Source organism: Somniosus microcephalus, chromosome 6 (assembly GCF_052327205.1).
Source record: "Somniosus microcephalus isolate GS21.2 chromosome 6, FLI_Smic_1.0, whole genome shotgun sequence".
Taxonomy (NCBI): domain Eukaryota; kingdom Metazoa; phylum Chordata; class Chondrichthyes; order Squaliformes; family Somniosidae; genus Somniosus; species Somniosus microcephalus.
In genome coordinates, this window is record NC_140992.1 from 28,982,957 (window position 1) to 29,006,196 (window position 23,240).

The following is a 23,240-nucleotide window of genomic DNA, read 5'->3' on the forward strand; positions in this document are numbered from 1 at the left end:
TGCGCCACACAAGTGTCAGGCAATGACCATCTCCAACAAGAGAGAATCTATTGCACCTCCCTTTTTATATTCAACGGCATTACCATTGTTGAATCCCTCACCATCAACATCCTGGGGGGTCCACATTGACCAGAAACTTAACTGGACCAGCCACATAAATATTGTGGCTACAACAGCAGGTCAAAGGCTGGGTATTCTGCGGCGAGTGTCTCACCTCCTGACTCCCCAAAGCCTTTGCACCATCTACAAGGCACAAGTAAGGAGTGTGATGGAATACTCCCCACTTACCTGGATGAGTGCAGCTCCAACAACACTCGAAGTTTGACACCATCCAGGACAAAGCAGCCCGCTTGATTGGCACCCCGTCCACCACCTTAAACATTCACTTCCTCCACCACCGGCGTACCGTGGCTGCAGTGTGTACCATCTACATGATGCATTGCAGTAACTCGCCAAGGCTGCTTCGACAGCACCTTCCAAACCCATGACCGCTACCACCTAGAAGGACAAGGGCAGCAGGCGCATGGGAACACCACCACCTCTAAGCTCCCCTCCAAGTCACACACCATCCTGACTTGGAAATATATCACTGTTCCTTTGTCGTCGCTGGGTGAAAATCCTGGAATTCCCTCCCTAACAGCACTGTGAATACCTTCACCACACGGACTGCAGCGGCTCAAGAAGGCGGCTCACCACCATCTTCTCGAGGGCAATTAGGGATGGGCAATAAACGCTGGCCTTGCCAGCGACGCCCACATCCCATGAATGAATTTTTAAAAAATCATCCTTAATATTAAAGTCTGTTTGGAGCAGCAAAGTGTTGGAGGCTACCACCTTCCTTAACAACCTCGCGTACAAATCACATACTTTGGATTCTGCTGGTGCACTGCAGTATGGTGTATCTGTTGCAGGATTTTGAGTGGTCCCTATTTCTGCAGAAATTCTTGTTAAAAATGCAACCATATATTCCTTTTTATATTTGAAGATCACTGCCTAAGTAGTCTTGACTGGTTCACAGGACTAGCCAATGAATTAGATTTGAAGCATAATCGCTGTTACAATTTGTGAACGCCAATGTTCCACAAACAGCAAAGGAGATCATTGATGAGTTCACCTATTTTGGTGGAGTTGATTGCGGGATGACCATCGGCCAGGACACCAGGCGAACTCCCCGCTCTGTTTCGTTCAGTACTGTCACTGGATCTTCTATGTCCAACTAAAGAGGCAGCCTCGTTTCAACGCCTCATCAAAAGACGAGCTCCGGCAGTGCAGCACGCCCCTCCGTACTACACTGATGTTTCAGCTTAGATTATGTGCTCAAGTCCTGAAGTGGGCATTGTAACTACGGCCTTCCAACAAGAGTGCTACAACAGAGCCAAACTGACGTGTGTTGTCGTGTAAAAGCTTCATTTAGCATCTTGAACAATTAAGGTTATATTGCTTAATTCGGCATTGATTGATGGTTGAAAAGTTAATATTGCCATTCAGCCCACTCTCTTTTTCCAAAGCAGTACATGGCCTTGATGGCAGTAATGAGCTCAATAATACAGAAGCAAGATACTGCGGATGCTGGAAATCTGAAATAGAAAATGCTGCAAATACTCAGCAGGTTGGGCAGCATCTGTGGAGAGAGAAACTGCGTTAATGGCCGGGATCTTACCTGAAGAGGTGCTTTGGGGGCGGGACTGCTGCCTTTCGGGTTCTAGTCCCGCCCCTGGCGACGTCTGATGCACAGACGCTATTTTGCATCAATTGACCTTGTTAAGCCCACCCTGCGGGCTTGCTGGCCAATTAAGAGAAAGCTGGTGTCGGATGACGTCAGTTGATGTGTCATCTGCTGGTTTTCTTAAAGGGGCCACCACCACTTCTCTTTGACAGATTTTTTCAGTGTTTGACAGCATTGAGGTGTTGCAAACACTGACAATCACTGTACAAAGGTGTGGTAAACCACTGTTATACCTGTCTATGTGTATGTGTGTTCCACTAGGTACAGGTCTGGACATGCCTCGGCTGACTCCTCCCACTATTCCAGGTATATAAGTGACTACCTCCCAGTCCCTTAGTATTCTGGACGGGTCGACCACTCGAGACTAGACCTTCATTCTTTAGTTAATAAAAGCCTGGTTGTTACTCGCTTAACCTCAGTCTTTTGAGTAATTGATGGCGCATCAAAAGGTGAACCCTTGCACCCAAGTTCTCCAGTGACACTCTCCTTAGGCTAAAACAGATGGCAGCTGCAGGTGAGGTTACAGAAGCGATCTGTCACTGGTGAGAGGTTCTCCCAATGAGGTGGGACCATACAAACACTTCAAAGGTTGTTACATACAGAAAATTCTAAACACATTAAAAATGACTTTCCCAACATTTTCTTGCGTCTGCAACTCACCAGAGTCCCATTGGATCCTTCACACCACTTCTGCAGCTGTCATCGATACACAAACGCTACAGTAGACCCACAGCACGCCACACTTACCCTGTTAACAAGCAGTTAATTGGTTATAATCCTCTTCCCGCTGCTAGGAGTCGGGTCCCTACGCAAATCGGAGACCCGACTCCCAGGGAGATTGATTGGAGGTGGGTTGGAAGCGGGTTCAGGACCCGCTGCCAATCTTTTTGATTTTGCCAGCAGTTCTGCTACCAAACCCGACCCTTGAACGCCGACAAAATCCCCCCCCCCCCCCCCCCCCCTACATTTCCGGTTGATGCCCTTTCGTTAGAACTAAGAGTTTACTATTTTATTTCGGCTGAACAAGAGACAAGGTTGGAGAGGAGGGAAAACCAGTGGATGTGGTGTATTTGGACTTTCAGAAGGCTTCCGATAAGTTCCCGCATAAGAGATTAGCTTGTAAAGTTAAAGCACATGGGATTGGGGGTAAGGTACTGATTTGGATAGAGAACTGGTTGGCAGACAGGAAGCAAAGAGTTGGATTAAACGGGTCTTTTCCTGAGTGGCAGGCAGTGACTAGTGGGGTACCGCAGGGATCTGTGCTAGGACCCCAGCTATTCACAATATATATTAATGATCTAGACGAGGGAACTAGATGTAATATCTCCAAGTTTGCAGACGACACAAAGCTGGGTGGGCGTGTGTGCTGTGAGGAAGATGCCGAGAAACTCCAGGATGATTTGGACAGGTTGGGTGATTGAGCAGATGCAGTATAATGTGAATAAATGTGAGGTTATCCACTTTGGCAAAAACAGGAAGGCAGATTATTATCTGAACGGCAATAGATTGGGAGAAGGGGAAGTGCAACGAGACCTGGGTGTCCTTGTGCACCAGTCGCTGAAGGTAAGCATGCAGGTGCAGCAAGCAATTAAGGCAAATGGTATGTTGGTCTTCATAGCGAGAGGACTTGAGTGCAGGAGCAAGGATGTCTTGCTGCAGTTGTATAGGGCCTTGGTGTGCCACATGCCTGCTAGTGTACAGCTAATTATTCAAGACCTAACCTTACAAAGTAGCACTCCATTCCAGTTTTACAGATAGCTAAAATAAAGGACTTAAAATATGTTTTAAGGTAAATTTTCAAAATTCTCATTCCTCCAAGACACTTTTTTATCCCCTAATGTAGCTAATTTCCTTCTTTCATAGAAACATAGAAGATAGGAGCAGGAGTAGGCCATTCGGCCCCTCAAGCCTACTCCGCCATTCAATGAGATCATGGCTGATCATCCAAATTCAGTAACCTGTCCCTGCTTTCTCCCCATATCCCTATGTTCCTGATGGCAGGGGAGTCCAGAACCAGGGGTCACAGTCTAAAGATAAGGGATAAGCCATTTAGGACAGAGATGAGGAGGAATTTCTTCACCCAGAGTGTGGTGAACCTGTGGAATTCTCTACCACAAAAGGCAGTTGAGGCCAATTCATTAAATATATTCAAGAAGGAGTTAGATATATTTCTTGAGGCTAAAGGGATCAAGGGATATGGGGAGAAAGCGGAGACAGGGTACTGAATTTGGATGATCAGCCATGATCTCATTAAATGGCGGAACAGGCTCGAGGGGCCGAATGGCCTACTCCTGCTCCTATCTTCTATGATTCTATGAAAGAAGGAAATTAGCTACATTAGGGGATTGAAGAAAAAAAGTCTTGGGAGGAATGAGAATTTTGAAAATTTACCTTAAAACATTTTAAGTCCTTTTATTTTAGCTATCTGTAAAACTGGAATTGAGTGCTACTTTGTAAGGTTAGGTCTTGACTAATTAGCTGTACACTAGCGGGCATGTTTTAAAAATAATTTTTTTACATTATTTAACTTGCACACGGACGTGGGTGGTTTTAACTTCATGGTATTTAATGCATTTGCATAACACATTCCACGGATAAAATAAAATAAATTCTTTTCAAATGTGGTTGGGTGCAGCTCTCTGCACTGTTTTGCAAGATCATTGGAATAGTTTTTGGCTCTGTTTCCAAATGAGGTTGAAGTCCTCCTCCCACAGGAGTGTCGGTTTCAAAGAACAATAACCCTATTCACAAACACAAAGCTTCTCTGAATCTTCGATCCCGATTAGGGGCGTTTTGAAACGGTCACCTGGGGATCAGTTATGTAGAAGATCAGGATTGATAATCCGGTCAAGGCAGTATTACTGCAGGGTTGCAGTTATCAAGTGGTGACATTTTGTGAGCTTGTGTAATGAGGGATAACCTCTTAGTGAGTGCTTATGAAATACTGTGCTAATTATGCAGTCAGTTTAAAGATTACAGTGATTCACTGAGATTGTATTTACTGTAACCAGCTCTTAATATCTCAAACACAATGCGATAAGTATATTTACAACTTTTATATTTAAAAAATCCTAATGACCTGACGACCTACAAAACCAGCAAAAGCTGACCAGCTTGGAAAAAAAGCTGAAAGATCAAAATCACCTCCTGAATATCGGCCTACTGATGCGAAGAGAAGGAGGTATGCAGAGTATTGTTGCGGGGGGGGGGGAGGGGGTGGTGGGAGAGAATGGAGAACTACCCTAAAGTTGACCGAACTCCAGCTTTCATCAATGAAGGAGGGGGATGCGAGTACTGAAGGCGCAAGGCTTGTTTTGGGGTCTGGGGAAATGTTCCTTGCTCTGAAAATTTACATTTTCTTCTCTCTCTTTCTCCCCCCCCCCCCCCCCCCCCCCCCCACTCCCATTTTTACTTGGTATATATTCCAACATTTTGAGGTGTACTGTCATTATGCCTTGCAATCCAAAAATATAATTTATCTTGGAGAGGTTACAGAGATATTAAGATAAAGTGCTTGTATAAATTTCAATACAACTCCTTCCACTGGGAATTTAACCCCAGATACGCAGTTGTTTAGTTTGTGAACTGAGGTTTTAAAATATGCACCTGCACCAACACCACCACCAACTGGTAGTTCAGAAAGGCCAACCCCATGTGATAGATGGGGATGTATTAAAATGGATTGGCAAACGGTTGGCTGATGGACTACAATGAGTAGTACAGCCTGATCTAGTTAGCAGTGGAGTGCCACAAGATTCAGTGTTGGGGGCACTGTTGTTTATATTTTTTTTAATGATTTTTAGAGGAAGGAATTCTGTCCCAATTTGCAGATGATATGAAATTGGGAGCAGTGGTAAATGATGAATATCAATGCTAACAAAATTAGAAGTGTCTTGACGAGCTCGAACAGTGGGTGGCGAAATGGCAGATGTAATTTAATAAAGACAAATGTAAAGTTAGGAGTTTGGCAGAGGGAAGGTTGATGTGGATTGTGTGCTAATTGGGAATGTATTTGAGGCATTGGCACAAGAGTGAGCTCTTGGTGTTTAAGTGACGAGGTCACTAAAATTATCACCACAGTGCTCCCAGGGAGTTTTAAGGGAGCACACAAACTTGTTCTGTGACTGTACTAACAGATTGGCATTGACCAACTTTTCAGAGAAATTACTGCTTCTGACTTAAAGTAATGGTCGCTCGCAATGGTCGCTCGCTTGGTTAGTAGTAACCAATCAGATGTGAGAAAGTGGATGGACATAGTTTTTTATTGCAGGTTAAAAAAAAAGCATTGCATTTCTATAGCACCTTTTCAGGACCTCCCAAAGCACTGTACAGCCAATGAAGTAAGTGTTGTCACTGATGTAATGTAGGAAACCTGGCAGCCAATTTGCGCACAGCAAGATCCCACAAACAGCCATGTAATACTGACCAGATAATTTTTTTTTTTTTTTTTTTAGTGATGTTGGTTGAGGGATAAACATTGGCCAGGACATTGGTGAGAACTCCCCTGCTCTCTGAATAGTGCCATGGGATCCTTTATGTCTGTCTGAGAGGATAGACGGGGCCTTGGTTTAACATCTCATCTGAAAGATGGTACCTCCGACTGTGCAGCACTCCCTCAGTGCCGTACTGGAGTGTCAACCCGGATTATGTACTCCAGTTTCTGGAGTGGAACCTACAATCTTCTGACTCTGAGGCGAGAGTGCTAAGACTGGCTCTTAACTGATACTGAATTGCAGTTCTATGTCTGAGTAATATTTGTATCACCATTGAAAATGAATAATGCAGTGCATTCACACAAGGTTAGTGTTGGTGCAAAGCAGTTCTGGCAAGTGTAAATCTGGTGTCATACCCTGAACTGAGCCGGAGGTGCAGCACAGTGAAACTAGCTTCTCGGGAAGCCTCCTTGCTCTTGGTCCCAACATCAGGTCAGGCCCTGATCCCAGATCCAGGCTGCTTTTAACACCATTACAGTTAGTGCGACTGCACCTATGGATTTCACTTAATTCTAAATACCCAGCTGTTAATAATTGCTGGTATTAAGATGTCAAAAATTGGAAAATGGAAAATAGCTGGTTTGCATATATTTAAATTGTTGAAACTTGTTTATCACACTTATTCCTTTGTTACTGTGAAGAATAGTTTTTTTTTACAAATAGTCTTTTATAGTTTATGATGACTGTCTATGAAGTCTTTGGTACTGTCTGCACTGCTGTGTGCTATGTTGTGATCATAAAGTAATCCAATGCCGTGAGAATATTTTTAAAAAGAACTTCTTTCCTCTGTTTGACTGTTGCCATTTATTTTTCCAACAGATAAAGATGTTGTATCCCAAACCTGGTTGGTTTGAGGTGAATCCAGAAGTAATGTTTGACCAATTTGTTGTTGTTGTGAAAGAGGCAGTTGAAGGTAAGGGTAAAGTTTTCAGTCGAGTAACCCTTGGAAGTTCAAAAAAAAACCTCATTGATTTGTGTATATTATATGTGCAATATTTTCTCTGGTTCATGCACCACAGTGTGGCTCGGCAAGTAAGCAACCTGCTTTCTGAACTCTCAATCCTGGCTTTTAGGAGGATCCAAGACTGCTGCCTTTATTCCCTATAGTGAAGTATTTTTTTTTAAATATTCGTTCCTGGGATGTGGGTGTTGCTGGCAAGGCCAGCATTTATTGCCCATCCCTAATTGCCCTTGAGAAGGTGGTGGTGAGCCACCGCCTTGAACCGTGTAGTCTGTGTGGTGAAAGTACTCCCACAGTGCTATTAGGGAGGGAGTTCCAGGATTTTGACCCAGCGATGATGAAGGAATGGCGATATATTTCCAAGTCAGGATGGTGTGTGACTTGGAGGGGAACTTGGAGGCGGTGGTGCTCCCATGCACCTGCTGCCCTTGTCCTTCTAGGTGTTACAGGTCATGGGTTTGGGAGGTGCTGCCGAAGAAGCCTTGGCGAATTGCTGCAGTGCATCTTGTAGATGGTACACACTGCAGCCACAGTGCACCGGTGGTGGAGGGAGTGAATGTTGAAGGTGGTGGATGGGGTGCCAATCAAGCGGGCTGCTTTGTCCTGGATGGTGTTGAGCTGCTTGAGTGTTGTTGGAGCTGCACTCATCCAGGCAAGTGGAGATTATTCCATCATACTCCTCACTTGTGCCTTGTAGATGGTGGAAAGGCTTTGGGGAGTTGTGAGGTGTGTCACTCGCTGCAGAATACCTAGCCTCTGACCTGCTCTTGTAGCCACAGTGTTTATGTAGCTGGTTCAGTTAAGTTTCTGGTCAATGGTGACCCTCAGGATGATGTTGGTTGGGGATTTGTCGATGGTAATACCATTGAACGTCAAGGGGTGGTGGTTAGACTCTCCCTTGTTGGAGAGGGTCATTGCCTGGTACCTGTGTGGCACAAATGTTACTTGCCACTTATCAGCCCAAGCCTGAATGTTGTCCAGGTCTTGCTGCATGTGCGCGTGGGCTGCTTCATATGTCTCTGGCAATGACCGCTGATGGCCTGAGTAAAGCCAAGAGCTCACCATGTGGAGGAATCCATGGTGAGCTCCTTGGCTATGATTCCATGTGCAGCTCCAGTATACAGCCTACTCCAGTGTAGTTTACACATTGGTGAGATAGCTGAAAGGAATTACTCATAGCCTCCCATGAAATGAGGGTTGAATGTTCAGTTAAGTTGAAGGAACTTTCAACAGGTTCTGATGTGAATATTGGTCATGATTTGTAAAGGCAAGTATAATTGTGCAATACCTGATCCTTTAGGGCAGATTTACTCTACATATTGATGCAACATGAAACTGCTGTGCACAACTGTTACCTTGTAGTGTTAATGCGCCGATAAGAGAATGTAACTACACCATACTATTTAATGCTTTGGTTACAAAGACAGGTCTTTGTAGTGAAGCAGCTTCACAATCTTTGTTCCATACAGTCATTTCCTGTTTCTGTCTACTTAAGTGAAATGAGGAACAGATGCTTTTGTAAAACCAGAGGAATTCCGAGAACAAATGACTTGGGCGTTAGATTGTGTAATCAGAAATTGTTCAAGCTTTGAGTGTCTTTGTTATGCGGCCGTTTGGCTCACAAACCATGTAAAACCTGTATATGGAATCCATCTGATCCAATAGTGTACTCTCCCACAATGCCTGAAGTTCTTAAATTACATTTAAGTACATAATGCTGATTAGTTTCAATGATTCCCTTAAACAGTAAAAATACATTGCAGCTTTATTATTGAAATATATTGGTTTTCCCTTTTTAATTTCCTTAACCAGGATGATTTGCTTAAAACAGATCTTGCAATGTAGCTCAAACCTTCTGATTTTCCCTTTCTGACTCAACTTGAATTGCACACATTGTGATGGAGGGAAGACATTTTCCTTCCTAAAAAAAAAAATAAGGGATTTAAATTGGTTTTGAATTTAGAGGGCAGTCACTTCAACCACCCACCACCATACTCGGTCTCATTTTAGGTTAACTGGAGAACACGTGAATCTGTGCATCAATCCCGAGACCAGTTGACTGTCAAATTGTGAAACAATTTACAGATGAATGAGCCCATTTGACTCATCTAGCTCCTCCTTCCATATCAAGCGATGGTTCCCTCGACCATCTGTCCCGTGAGCTACTCCAGAGTTTTTTGCCTTTTAAGACCCAACCTGGAAGACAATTCCACGTATCAGTCCCTTTTTGCAGGTTTGCATAAAGTGTTCCCTGACGTCATCCTAAAATTGCCTCGTATCAGTTTGTACCCACGTCTCCTTGCCCTGCTTATGTTCAGAATGTGGATGCTTTGCATGTTTTAAGCAAATGTCTTTTTTTTTTGTTTTGGGGATTGGAATGTATTTGGAAGTCACAATACTGAATGTTCTTGGAAAATTCGCAGTTTGTTTTTTCAAATGGTACTACACTAAATGCCTATTTTGATTCCCACATGGCAGTGTGGCAATCTTGGCATGTTAATTAACATTTTCTGGGAATAAAATACTCTTGGAAACAGGAGGTGAAACAATAGTTCACAGAATCACAGAAACCCCACAGTGCAGATAGAGGCCATTTCGGCCCATCGAGCCTGCACCGACACATATCCCACCCGATCCCCGTAACCCCTACACCAACACATATCCCACCCTATCCCCGTAACCCCACGTATTTAATCCCCCTAACACTAAGGGTCAATTTATCATAGCCAATCAACCTAACCCGCACATCTTTGGACTGTGGGAGGAAACCGGAGCACCCGGAGAAAACCCACGCAAACACGGGGAGAATGTGCAAACTCCACACAGACAGTCGCCCGAGGCCGGATTCGAACCCGGGTCCCTGGCGCTGTGAGGCAACAGTGCTAACCACTATGCCACCGTGCTGGTTGATTGAGCAAAGTCGGGACATCTTTATAGCTGCAGTTGTAGTGATTTTTGATTAACATCTATAACTACTTTTAAAAATATCAAAATAGGATATTTTTCTTTTTATTAACCTTTTCAATTATATAATCTCAAATTACACCATGCGGATATTGATGTACAACTGGTTTGTATGAAATTCCTTTGTTCAGCTTTTTGAATGGTTTAATGTCTCTGTTGAAAATAGTGGACAAAGGAATTTCATATGAATGAGTTAGTGTAATTTCAAGGCTAAAATCGGCTTGTTGCTGCACTGGTACGTAACATGTATTCAGGTCATTTCCTTTCTAACTGGTGAACTATTCACATTGACAGCTGAACTTCTTTGGCACTCTGGGTTTCATCAACTGCTTTTGAAACCAATTCTCAGTTAGGTTGAAGTTTAAAAACTGCTTGTTTCAAAGCTCTTTCTGTATATTGGTATACTTTAACCTCACAGGACTTTTTATTCTTCAGTTTTCCTTCTGTAGGCCAGAACTGTGTTTAAGAACATAAGAATTCGGAGCAGGAGTAGGCCATACAGCCCCTCGAGCCATTCAGTAAGATCATGGCTGATCTTCGACCTCAACTCCACTTTCCGCCCACTCCCCATATCCCTTGATTCCCCTAGTGTCCAAATCTCAACCTTGAATATACTCAGCGATTCAGCATCCACAGCCCTTTGGGGGAGAGAATTCCAAAGATTCACAACCCTCTTGAGTGAAGAAATTCCTCCTCATCTCAGCCTTGCACGCCGTTCCCTTATCTTGTTTTTATTTGTTGTCTCCGCCTCCCCAAAAAATCCAAGGACTAAAATTCCTGAAGGTGGTGAGATGGGACTTCCAGCTGCTGATCTGCCATATCCTGATCCCGTCTGAAATCCAGGGACCGGGTCATTTGAGTGAAGGGGGAAGGCACCCACCCCCTTCATGATGCTCACTTGGCCCATGGATTTGAGTGGCACTTTACTGCTCAATCGTGGGGGTTGGGAGTGGGAGGCTCAGCTGAAGATGGTAGATTTTTCTTTTTAAAAGTGCAATTTCACTGTTGCCATTTTCTCCTCCTTCACGGCCAGAATTTATTACCATTGGTTAAAAGGGGTGTAAACCAACTGGAACTGGGTCCTACCCCAAATTTCGACACCGTGTATGCCCCAGTAGCACAATCTCGGGGCCAATAACTTGGGGCCTCCCACTTTGAACAACCACTGCTTCAGTTTAGCTGTCGATCAAAACTTCAACGACATTTTAGCTTGCTGTGCTAAAACATTGGCAGCGCTCAAGCACTGGATAAAATGATCCTTGTTCTTTGTGTTTCTAGCTTCAGGATTGCATATGAAGCAGATGGTATCTCTTGGCATTTCAACGCAGAGAGCAACATTTGTCACTTGGGACAAGTAAGTATTTGAAGAGAATAACATGCCTGCTGTAAGTTTAGAATACACTATGGACCCAGGTTCAGATCTGTAATTGCCCCGTAAGAAATTCTGTTTCTTGTTTGAGCTATTGCAGGAGTTATGGAATGGAGGGAAGCAAAAATAATATTGTGCTGCGCTCGCTTCTATTTTCCCTAATTGTTTACTTCCAGAGAGTTTACTCTCATGTAATACCAGCGAAGTAGAGAGGCCTTTTTTTCCTCAAAGAATAATTTGATGCAGTGCTTTTAGAACAATGATCACCTTGTTTCATAACGATTTACAAAACCTGTGTATAATTGTGCTACATGTCGGAACTGAAACCTCACTTTCAGGCTCTCGTATGCCAGCTCAGAACCTCCATGGGTCAGGGAAAACTGAAGACCTCAACATCTGGGAGATATTAGAAGTGACATTTAGCAACAAAAAGTGATGCAGATTGCAAAACAATTTAAGCATGAAGCTGTGTTGCTATTCAGTGAGAAGTATCAAAATAGGCTCTGCTTTGAAACCAATATGAGTGAAATTTGACTGTTCTGGGTTAGCACGATATTTAGAAGGGGTATAGGAGTGCTGGTCTGTTTGGTGCCTACTAAATGCCCTTGATTGCCAGTTGAATACATTGCATTTATTTTACCCAGTAATTTGATTTTATAATGAGCCTATAGGTACATGCATAGTTGCATTGCAGCCATCTGGGTTGGGTGGAAGAATAGTGGGTTACAGCTATGCAGAGCAGACTGTGGCTTTAACAATGTGGACAGTGTGGCTGTTCCAGCATCTCTGCAAGGCCCATTGCCTTATATACAGAAATCATTTTTTTCCTGCCCCTGGAGTTTTGCATGTGGACGCTATGTATTCATAATGTAATCATAGGCACAGGAGTAAGCTGTTCAGCCCCTTGAGCCTGCTCCGCCATTCAACTAGATCATGGCTGATCTGTACCTGAACTCCATTTACCCGCCTTAGCTTCATACCCCTTACCTAACAAAAGTCTATTGATCTCTGTCTTGGAAGCTCTAATTGTCCAAATATCCACACCCTTTTGGGGGGAAGAGTTTCAGATTTCTGCTACCCACTGTATGAAGAAGTGCTTCCTGATTTCCCTCCTAAATACCCAAGTTTAAGCTGATGTCCCCTCGTTTTTGATTCCACACTAGAGGAAATATTTGCTCTGTATCTACCCTATCGAATCTTTTCAACGTTTTAAACACCTCGATCAGATCACCCCTCAATCTTCTCTACTCAAGGAATTACAAGCCAGCTTATGTAACCAGCGCTCATAATTTAACTCTTAAGGCCCAGTATCATTCTGATGCAGCTATGTAGAAGTTGTGCTGCCTGGTTTTATCCCATTGAAAATAATGGATGCCATGGAGAGTAATAAAGAAATACTTTACATTTATACAACACCTTAACACATCATCAAAGCATCTGAAATTGCTTCACACTGAATTATGTTTGGTATACAGTGACTGTTATGTAGGCAAATTTCCACAAACAGCAATGAGATGAATGACCAGTTAATCTATTTTTTGAGATATTGGTTGAGGGACAAATGTTAGCCGGGACACACAGCTCCTTGTTCAAATTATACCATGTGTTCAAATTATACCATGGGATCTTTAACATCTCGCTGAACAGGGAGCCAGGTCGAGAGTTGACTTTTCAAGGACAGGACCTCCTTGAGAGTGCAGCACTTCCCGCAGTAACGGACTAGACAGTCAGTATAGATTATCTGCTCAAGTCCCAATAAGGGACTTGAACCTACAACGTTCCGATCCGGAGGCGACGATGCTATCAGCTGAGCTAAGGTGACCCGCAGAGCTAGACGCCACCTTGTTTCATCGTCCGTATTTTTAATGGAAGATTTCCTCATGAAGCTTGTGTTTAAATTTTAATTTTCACAGAATCACAGAAACCCCACAGTGCAGATAGAGGCCATTTCGGCCCATCGAGCCTGCACCGACACATATCCCACCCGATCCCCGTAACCCCACGTATTTAATCCCCCTTGGTGGTGATGTGTGAATTTTTGGATGAATTTTTCAGCTTGTAAAGTAAGCAAATACATTCCTTCAGTTATGCATGAATGTCTTTCTTGCCTGCAATTAAGGCATAAAGGGTAATTGTCCAGATCGCTCATGTAGCTGCCAGTCTAAATTAATGATGCCTTATTTTGTATTTCACATTAATGGAATGTCTGAATGTTGCCAGATAGGGATTGTATAAATCACTCATGAGATTCTATAGTAGATGAGACAAAACAGGGGTGTTAATTTGCAGATGTTTAATCAAATGCAGTTGATTTCATAATTAAGCTATAAGGAGTGATTTTTCCAGGGTTTGGTACAACTAGCACCTGAACAGTCAGTTCTAGCGCTGGGCGCAGTTCACGGGGGAATAACTGCCCCCCAGAAAGACCTGGCACTACCATTTCCTGGTGCTATCTATAGTAAGGGACAGATTGGTATTGTCAGAAAGGGTCTCTCTTTGCCTTTTCATTAAAAGTGGTTTCTCATATGCAAAAATTGTTGCAGAATGCTGTTGCTCCTTTTCGCCCACCGATGGGATTCGGTGTTTGGTGAGGCTGATTTGGAGGCATATGAGGAGCAACAGTTGCAATTATTTATTATGCCAACAAGTAGCACATGATTAAACACCCAAATTGCTGACTGCTTTCCAAATCCTCTGGTACCTCCACGCGTTTAACAGAAAGCGAGGATTATAGTGTCGGTATTCACTTCCTGCTGGTATCTCCACGCGTTACGCCATATCCTTTTAACTAGCCGTGGGCCTCTAAAGCCTGATGTGCACCTGAACTTCCTGCGAGCTGAGGAAATTTCATCAGTTCTCTGCATCTACATGTACTTGAGGTTTCCCCCCCCCCCCCCCCCCCCTTTGTTATGCTGATGAGGGTCAGCAGGAAATCCTGGCACTATTTCTATTTTCAAATTTTCAAACTATAACCCCTGCCCCCATTTTTCATGCTGTATGATTTTTGCCATTCCCATTTGCAGCATTTTCTCTTTCCTGCCTCTTACAAAAGCACAATATGTTCCTTCAATTCCTTCCTCCCCTCCTGTCTCTGCACCTGCTTAATATCTGTTACATCTCCAGCTTTTTCTAGTTCTGACGAAAGGTCTTCGACCTGAAACGTTAACTCTGTTTCTCTCTCCACGGATGCTGCCTGGCCTGCTCAGTTTTTCCAGCGTTTTCTGTTATTACTATTTCTCTTCCCCGGTTGCAGCACATTTCTGGCGCGCTGTGCTCATATTTTCACCCAAATAATGCCTGGCGAGAAAATTGACTCTCTGTTCTTTGTGCCAATCCCTAGTATTGTAAAATATGAGCCATTCCATGATCTAGCCCTGGAAGCCATGCTCGCAGGGAGTGTGGATCAGAGAATTGGGGCAACTGTATTGTAGCCTTCACGCCATCCTGTGCTCCCTGCAAGCTTTAATTTCACTCCCTAGTTTTTTAATGGGGATTGCATGTAGTGATGGGAGTATCATCAACACACTCGCTGTTCATCAATGAATTTCTTAAATTAGCTGTGGAAAATATGAGTTCTTTACACATTTACAACATATTGCAGTAGAGCTGTTTGTGATATTTCACCATAGGAATTGAAATTTTCGGTGGGGTCATTGGAACTGTGTTATATTCTCCATCCATATCTCCCGTATCTGTCTTGCAGGACAACAGGAAGACCGCTACATAACTTTATCTGCTGGCAGGACCTTCGAGCAGCTGACCTCGTCAGATCGTGGAACAGATCATTGTTACTTTGGGTAACCTAGTCAATTTATAATTCTGGGGAGCTGCTAGATGACTTGGCTATAGTTTGAAGGTCACTGGGACAAGGCACGGTAGAAGTTGAAACTCATTTTGATGAAAACCGTTGATTATGCCAATTTTGATTTGCATATTTCATAATCCAGCACATGATGTAATTTTGAAACTTTGTTTTGTGTTTAAATAATTTAAATGTTGCTGCACAACTTGTAAAATGACTTGGGACACAAAATAGAAACCACAAAGTTGTTTCAGGTCACATTTTCTTGTTTTTTTTTCTTTTCCTTCTCCTGAAGGGCGTACCTCGTACTGCAGTATGGTTCACAGGCCAAGTGGTTATTCATGTGAGAAGTACTGAGAGCATTGGCAGGCTAGTTTGTTGTGTGGGAGCATCGCAAGCCAGCTCAATCGGTCCTCGTCCAATGTTCACACATGGACATTATCCATCAGTGAATCTGGGGGTTTTCTTTAATTGTCCCTTCGATACATCCTAGTCCTGGGATATTGAAGCTAATGGCAGTGCACCCAACTACTAAGCTGCAGCTGCGATCAACCCTATCATTTTAAAGGGCACGAATACGCTGTAGGACGATAGCTTATCAGTTCACCCTATTATTGTCCATATGCTAGATTCCTGATCTCAGGCTGTTTGTCAGCTGGAGGCGAGACCATTTCATGGATGGAGATGGGGAAGGAAGGAAGGAAGGAAGCTACACTCTTGTACTTTCATATACCCACAGTGCCATTAGTACGAGCTTGGGACAAGGTCAAGGAATGACCTGTTATATGGGGGAACCTAAAAGAATGGTGATGGAAAAAACAACTTCCAAAATGGAGGGAAACAGATGGAAATTAAAATTCCATTGTTTTCAGTGATATTAAAAACATTCTACAGTTTTAGTTGTTTGCTCAAAAAAGATGTGTTTAATGAATAACCATATCAAATCAGGATGGTAAAACAACCCAAGGCATTCACAAACTTTAAAAACAAATTATCGTGCGCCCTTTCCATGTCAGCCTGCCATTTCGCTGGAAGCATTGGCTAAGGAGTGTCGTTACTGCATCCGTGGAGGTGTTGTATTATCCTCCTGACTGAGAGTAAAAAGATCTTTATGAAAAGTGAGTGAGAGCTGAAGTCATAAAAGGAATGAGTCGCAGGACCTTCCCTTCTGTACAAAGCTAACTCCACTGTTTCATACCTTCTTTTACTCTCACGTCCTTCTCTCCTCCTCCATTGCCCTGTAGCAAAAAGAAGATCCCAAAGGTTACTGTTAACAAAGGTTTATTTGATTTGGAGACTGAAATAGTTCATCTTGCCTCCTCGGATCTTCTGCTAGAAGAAAACTGCTTTTTGTAACTAAGGTTTACAATGATGAAGTTTCTCAGTACAAGTACATGCAATAGACTCGATTGCTGTTACCTGTGGCACTCCCTGTTCTTTTCATTAGGTAATTGGAGGCCAGTTCATTGTTTTGTAGTGCAATTGATACCTGGGTTTAGTACAAAAATTAAGATGTTTGCAGTTAGAATTGTACTTGAGTTTGTTTCAGGGTTTTAATTTTGAAAAAGTTGTGATCAACAGCCCACGAATTATAGAAATTTACGACACAGAAGGAGGCCATTCGGCCCATCATGTCCGTGCCGGCCGAAAAGAGTTATCCAGCCTCATCCCACTTTCCAACTCTTGGTCCGTAGTCCTGTAGTTACAGCACTTTAAATGCATATCCAAGTACTTTTCCAATGTGATGAGGGTTTCTGCCTCTACCACCCTTTCAGGCAGTGAGTTCCAGACCCTCGCCACCCTCTAGGCGAAAGAAGTTCTCCTCCACTCCCCTCTAATCCTCCTACCAATTACTTTAAATACTATGCCCCCTGGTTATTGACCTCTCTGCTAAGGGAAATAGGTCCTTCCTATCCACTCTATCTAGGCCCCTCATAATTTTATACACCTCAATTAAGTCTCCTCTCCACCACCTCCGTTCCAAAGAAAACAACCCCAGCCTATTCAATCTTTCCTCATAGCCAACATTCTCCAGTCTTGGCAACATCCTCATAAATCTCCTCTGTACCCTCTAGTGCAATCACATCTTTCCTGTAATGTGGTGACTAGCACTACGCAGTACTCTAGCTGTGGCCTAACTAGTGTTCTATGCAGTTCTAGCATAACCTCCCTGATCATCTATTCTATGCCTCGGCTAATAAAGGAAAGTATCCCGCATGCTGCCTTAACCACCTTATCTACTTGTCCTGCTACCTTCCGGGATCTGTGGACATGTGCTCCAAGGTCCCTCTTTCTCTACACTTCTCAGTGTCCTACCATTTATTGTGTATTCCCTTGCCTTGTTAGCCCTCCCCAAATGCATTACCTCACACTTGTCCGGATTGAATTCCATTTGCCACTTTTCTAGTCCACCTGACCTGTCCATCGATATCTCCCTGCAGTCTACGGCTTTCTTCCTCGCCATCAACCACATGGTATGGTGTGTGGGAAAAGTTGTGCTTTGAAAAGCTTTCTTGATGTAGATTTTGTGTAATTTGGGTTTCCTCCATCTTCTTCCCCTCTCAAATGCTTTGTGGAAATTCACCTCAGAGCCTCACTCCCTGCTCAATTACTTAATGGCTTCCAGTAAAAACATCTTGCTTCAGAAGGCTATTCAATGAAGTTCTTGTTTCATGTTCATTGTGCATTTGGAATATTCACTTTTTTTGGCAACTTTTTCTAAATAGGGCGGGCAGGGGTTGGGGAGGGGGAATCCCTCCAATTTGAGCTATATTTGCTGATGGGAATAGGAACAAGAAATCAGCAAGACTCACTCCAGAAAACTCCACTTTTGCTAAATCTTTAGCCCAGTGTTTGGCTCAGACCCAGGGATTTAACACTAGCTCTGGTCTGAAACAATATTGCATAACATTCATTAATACATCTGACCATGAGTCTATGAATTGCACATTTTTGCAGAATAATTGATGACTATTCTTCCTTGCTTTCAATGTAGATGGTTCATCAATCTAGTGGATTGCTCCATTTTCTAACCAGGCAGAAACGCTTCTTGGCAGCAAGTGTGATCCATTTCTCGACGCAGCACGTGTCCCTTCGTTTAGCCTGGGTTCTCCAAAATATAAAACGGGTAAGAAAATTACCAACTTGCATGTTGGGAGTGCAGAGAGGACTCACTCAGAGCGGCTACACTGTGTCTATAATGGTTTATAGGAAATATCTTGCTTTGATGTAGTTTTATTTTTAAATTGAAAACCCCAGGCAAAGAATCGAGGCCCATTGTGCCTAACGCCATTAGTGTTGAAAATGGGGAGATGATGAGGCAAACCAAGTGTTAGTGATTAAGTATTAATAGAAAGAACTTTCATTTATGTAGCGCCTTTCATGACCTCCGGACACCCCAGAAAGCATTTTACAGGGAATGAAGTACTTTTTGAAGTGTAGTCACTTTTGTAATGTTGTAAGTTACATGGATGCTTCAAAGCCACACACACATTGCCATTTCCACCTTGTCTAGCTTACAGTTTGTCTGAAAACTACATTTTTCTTTTCCACGTGTGCGTTCAAGCATCATTTTTAGTAATTTATCACTTTAACTGCTTGCAGGCAGAGATGAGACTTGGCATACCCTTACTACGTTGGGCACTGTCTCCTTGCTGCTGCTTCTTCCTCTCTTTGATCTTGTATCAGCTTGTGATCAATCTGATGCAGTCCATTTGGTAGTTCTTTATTCTGCATGTATTCTTTTAACCCCTTTGTTACTCCAACATAATCCTTCTGGCCATTTAGTGAAGATGTGCACTTTCACTCCTACAATGTTGCATTTCCCCTCTTGCATGAGCAAAACAAAAGGGCAGCTTACTTTCCTATGATTTTAGCTTGTGGCGTTAACTAACAGGATGGTGCAGCCTTAACTGATTGAGAAAGCCACTCATGAGCTATCCCTACACTCGCTCTGGAACTACCTCCAGGCCTGTGCCCCAGCCACCATCCTCCGCTCTTCTAACGCTGGCCTACTGTGCGTCCCCACCTCCTTCTGCTCCACCGCTGGTAGCCATCGTAAACTCTCCTCTTTGGAATTCTTTTCATAGTCACCTCCCCTGCTACTACATCTCCGCATTTTCAAAACTCACCTCTGTGACCAAACCCTCCATCAGCTCCCCTAACAACTCTAGGCGCCTGTTTCTCTTCCCAAAGCCTCTCTGTATCTTTGCTGTATTAGAACTGCTACACAAGTTATTGCATGCAGAAGAGAGAGGGGAAGGAGAGACTTGCAGAAATAGCTGGTGCCAAACCAATGACAAATGAAATTGAGAGCTACATAGAGAGTGGAAGATGAACAGAGACTGTTAGGGGAAAAAAACAAACACTTTTTTTGTCCATGAATGATGCCATGGGTCAATTAACTGGTATAATTTAAAACTGGTAGTCGCAATTCCTTATTGGTGCTTTGGCTTTTCTATTGTTAAGTACCAAGTTTAGTCAACTTATTGCAAAACCTATATAACCTATGCTGTCAGGAAGTACCAATGTAATTTCCTTTTTTCTTAACAATCCATTGTGGTGCAATTCTGGTATCTGCAATATCTTCATTCTGGTGGGGTGGAAGAATTAACTCTTGCATACTGCCGATGTTAAATGCAGACAATTGTTCAGAAACCATGATAAAATCTAGTCTTATTTATACAATAAGACCAGTTTTAACCTCTTGAGGGTGTGACTTTTTTTTGGGTGGGGGGAAGGGAGGGGTAGAGCAGAGAAGGAAATATCCACTGTGATCCAGAGTGTAACCTACCCAAAAATAATATGACTGAGACAATTGTATTGGACAATATTTGATGAAGAAACTGCTGAATCCGATTAGTTTCAGTTTTAACACCCAAAACACTGTTCAGTACTTGGTATCTTTTTTTCTAATTTAAATGTGGAGACAAAGAAACTCCATTTTCCATGTGGGTGTCTTGCACTCGTTGAGAGAAGAGTTAATTATAGAGTGTGTTGGTGGTCTTTCACAAGATCTAGATATAGATGAAGGAGGCCATTAGTCACCTCTTGAATCATCCGTCCAGAAAGATTCTACAGTCTCTCTTCCTCATCTCTTTTTCCCCCCCCCTCCCCGCTGCACACACCATTTCTGAAATGATTCTGGGGTATTGCATGTCCTGTCCTGCCCTGCACAAAGTCCATTCCATGTGCTGATCATTCTGTATAAGGAAGAACCTCCTGATATCAGTCCAAAATTTGTCTTTTACTAATTTGAACCTGTGTCCCCTTGTCCTGTCATGATGTTTTATTTTGAAGTAGGCTCTGCTTTTTCTATAGTGTTTACTATCTTCCATACCTTTTTTTATAAAATAATTTCTCGGGCAGCTGCTTGCAAGGCTGAAAGGGCCAGGTTGCTGTAACCTTTCCTCATAACTCCTTTGATGCTGAGGACCCGTCTTGCGGCTTTTCTGAATTCCCTGGCGGCTTAAGTGTCTCCCTTGTGGTCTTCGTGTCCAGAATTAGGCACCATCCTCGAGGTGTGGTCTGACCAGAGCATTGTACTGTGTGGCTGTCCCTTACTGGTACTTTACTGTTTTGATTTATGTAATCCTGACTTCTGGTCCGCAGTGATTGGAGTCAGTTCAAATCTTTAGATCTGTTTCATTGCACTGTTTGCTGCCAGTCGTCAAAACTTGATCAAAAAGATGTTTTATGGTAACTAGGGAAAATGTCACACACTAAACAATTTTTTAGATGAAACTGTCCCGAGTACGTTTAGGAATGAATGTGCAGCTCTCTGGTGGCACAAATAGGTACTGCAACTGCTCAATTTGTGTTCTGTGTCCTGCAAATTCTACCTGGCAACAGAAAAGCCTGTTCAGCCTATCAAATCTGTTCCCTCATTGGCAACCTGAGCTGCGCTCTTGCAATTTGCTGATGGTGACAACCAGTCAACGGCAACACCTCCAAAAGATAAAGCTGTAAATTAAAAAAACAAAAAAAATCAAATTATAGAATAGAAGTGTAAGATTTAATTACAGATTTAAATAAATTTAGTGCTCGAGAAGCTGGAGCTCTCGGGTTGTTGAGGGGGGGGGGGGGAAATAATTTAATCCAAATCTTTTCTGCAGGCCCTAATTTGCCCTTCACTGCTCCGTGGGGAGTGTCCCTTTAAGAATATGTCTCGTGAGCTCTGCAGTCCACAGGTACCACCATCCAAATCCAGTCACCGGGAGTGGCGCTCCCATTGTCTGCATTAATGTGACACTCAAAGTTATTTAAATAAAGTTATTTGAATATTTTTGTTTAAAACATTCTACTGTAGGAGTCGCTGGAAATAAACAGACTGCCAAGACTTTCATAGCAGCAAAGAAAAACGCGCGTTAGCTTTATTAACTCTCCGCATGGACTGAGGGACTCGGCCTCGTCGCAGGGCTATGACATCATCACACAATCGACGACTCTTAAAGAGACCCTGCCCCGATAACCCAACCAAGTTCCATACATAACGTGGAGCAATAACAACATTGGCTATACATAGTGAATTCTGTTACTGTCCCTATGTGGTCTTCGCCACACTACATGGGTTGTTTAGTTCTTTTAGCTGCAACTTCTTCTGATTTGTTTCTTTCAGTCCTATTAAATCAACCTTTGAGTCCCTTCCAGCCTTGGCATCATGTATAATTCTGGTAATTGAGCACTTTCTGTTGGAGCTGGCTTCCACTTGAATCAAAGATTGTCTTTGGTCCATGCTGGCACCAGGCTTGAGTTCAGCTTCTTGCACAGCCAGTGTGTGTGCCTTTGTTATCTCCCACCTAGTGCAGCTTCAGAATAGCTCATCTCCATCTCTCCAGATGACATATTGAGAAAGACTGAAGCATGGGTGAAACTAGAACTAGGGGGCATAATCTTAAAATAAGGGGCTGCTCATTCAAAACTGAGATGAGGAGAAACTTCTTCACTCAGAGGGTGGTAGGTTTGTGGAATTTGCTGCCCCAGAAAGCTGTGGAAGCTACATCATTAAATAAATTTAAAACAGAAATAGATAGTTTCCTAGAAGTAAAGGGAATTAAGGGTTACGGGGAGCGGGCAGGAAATTGGACATGAGTCTGGGTTCGGAATGGTCATGGCCCTGTGGGTAGTGGAGCGGGCCCAGGGGCCGTGTAGCCTTGTTCTGCTCCTACTGTGTTCTAATTCTGTTAGATTTCAGGAGATGGTTTTATTCCTGTTCCTGGCTGGGGTGGAGATCGCCTTTACAGAAGGTAAGTACTGTAGAAAATATAGGGACAGAGTGATCTCCTGGAAGAATTTCGATCGCCTAGATGGGTTGGAGAGGAATTTCCCAGATTTTTTTCTCCCAAATTGGCCATTGGGTCTTTATCTGGTTTTTCGCCTCTCCCGGGAGATCACATGGGTTCGGGTGGATGCAGAGTGATAGAAGATTTGAGGTTAGGGTCAGATCAGCCATGATCTTATTGAATGGTGGAGCAGGCTCGAGGGGCCGATTGGCCTACTCCTGCTCCTATTTCTTATGTTCTTATACAAGATTATCCCTTTAAGACCGAATGGCTTTGTTTTATGTCGAACTTCAATGCGCAGTTATCGACTCATCAGTAATGGTCCCCAAGATAAATGTAAAAGCGAGCACAAGTACTCCAGGTCATGACATTACAACATATATGGAGACCTAAACCAAAGCACTGGTCCCATTTTGCTTTGGCTTTTGAGCAAGCAGTCAACAGCATTAATTGTGGTCTCGGCCGAACTTAACTTTTTGTACTAGCAACAGAAAACGCTGGAAAAACTCAGCAGGCCAGGCAACATCCGTGGAGAGAGAGAGAGAGTTAACTTTTCGGGTCGAAACTTTTCGGGTCGAAACCCTTCTACAGAACTGAGAGAAAAGGCAGGAAATGAAACAAAAGGCGGTTTGGGGGCTGGGAAAT

At 43.2% G+C, this 23,240-nt stretch overlaps 1 protein-coding gene across 3 annotated transcripts in view; it reads left to right on the plus strand.

Annotated features, from left to right (window-relative positions):
• Positions 1-23,240, plus strand: part of gk5 (glycerol kinase 5) — an 81,261-nt gene that overhangs the window by 12,415 nt on the left and 45,606 nt on the right. For all 3 annotated transcript variants that reach the window (XM_085989891.1, XM_085989893.1, XM_085989892.1), the window contains exons 2-5: positions 7,039-7,132; positions 11,423-11,498; positions 15,217-15,310; positions 18,311-18,442. In XM_085989891.1, coding sequence (XP_085846017.1) covers positions 7,039-7,132; positions 11,423-11,498; positions 15,217-15,310; positions 18,311-18,442 — 396 coding nt within the window. The remainder of the gene's footprint in view (positions 1-7,038; positions 7,133-11,422; positions 11,499-15,216; positions 15,311-18,310; positions 18,443-23,240) is intronic.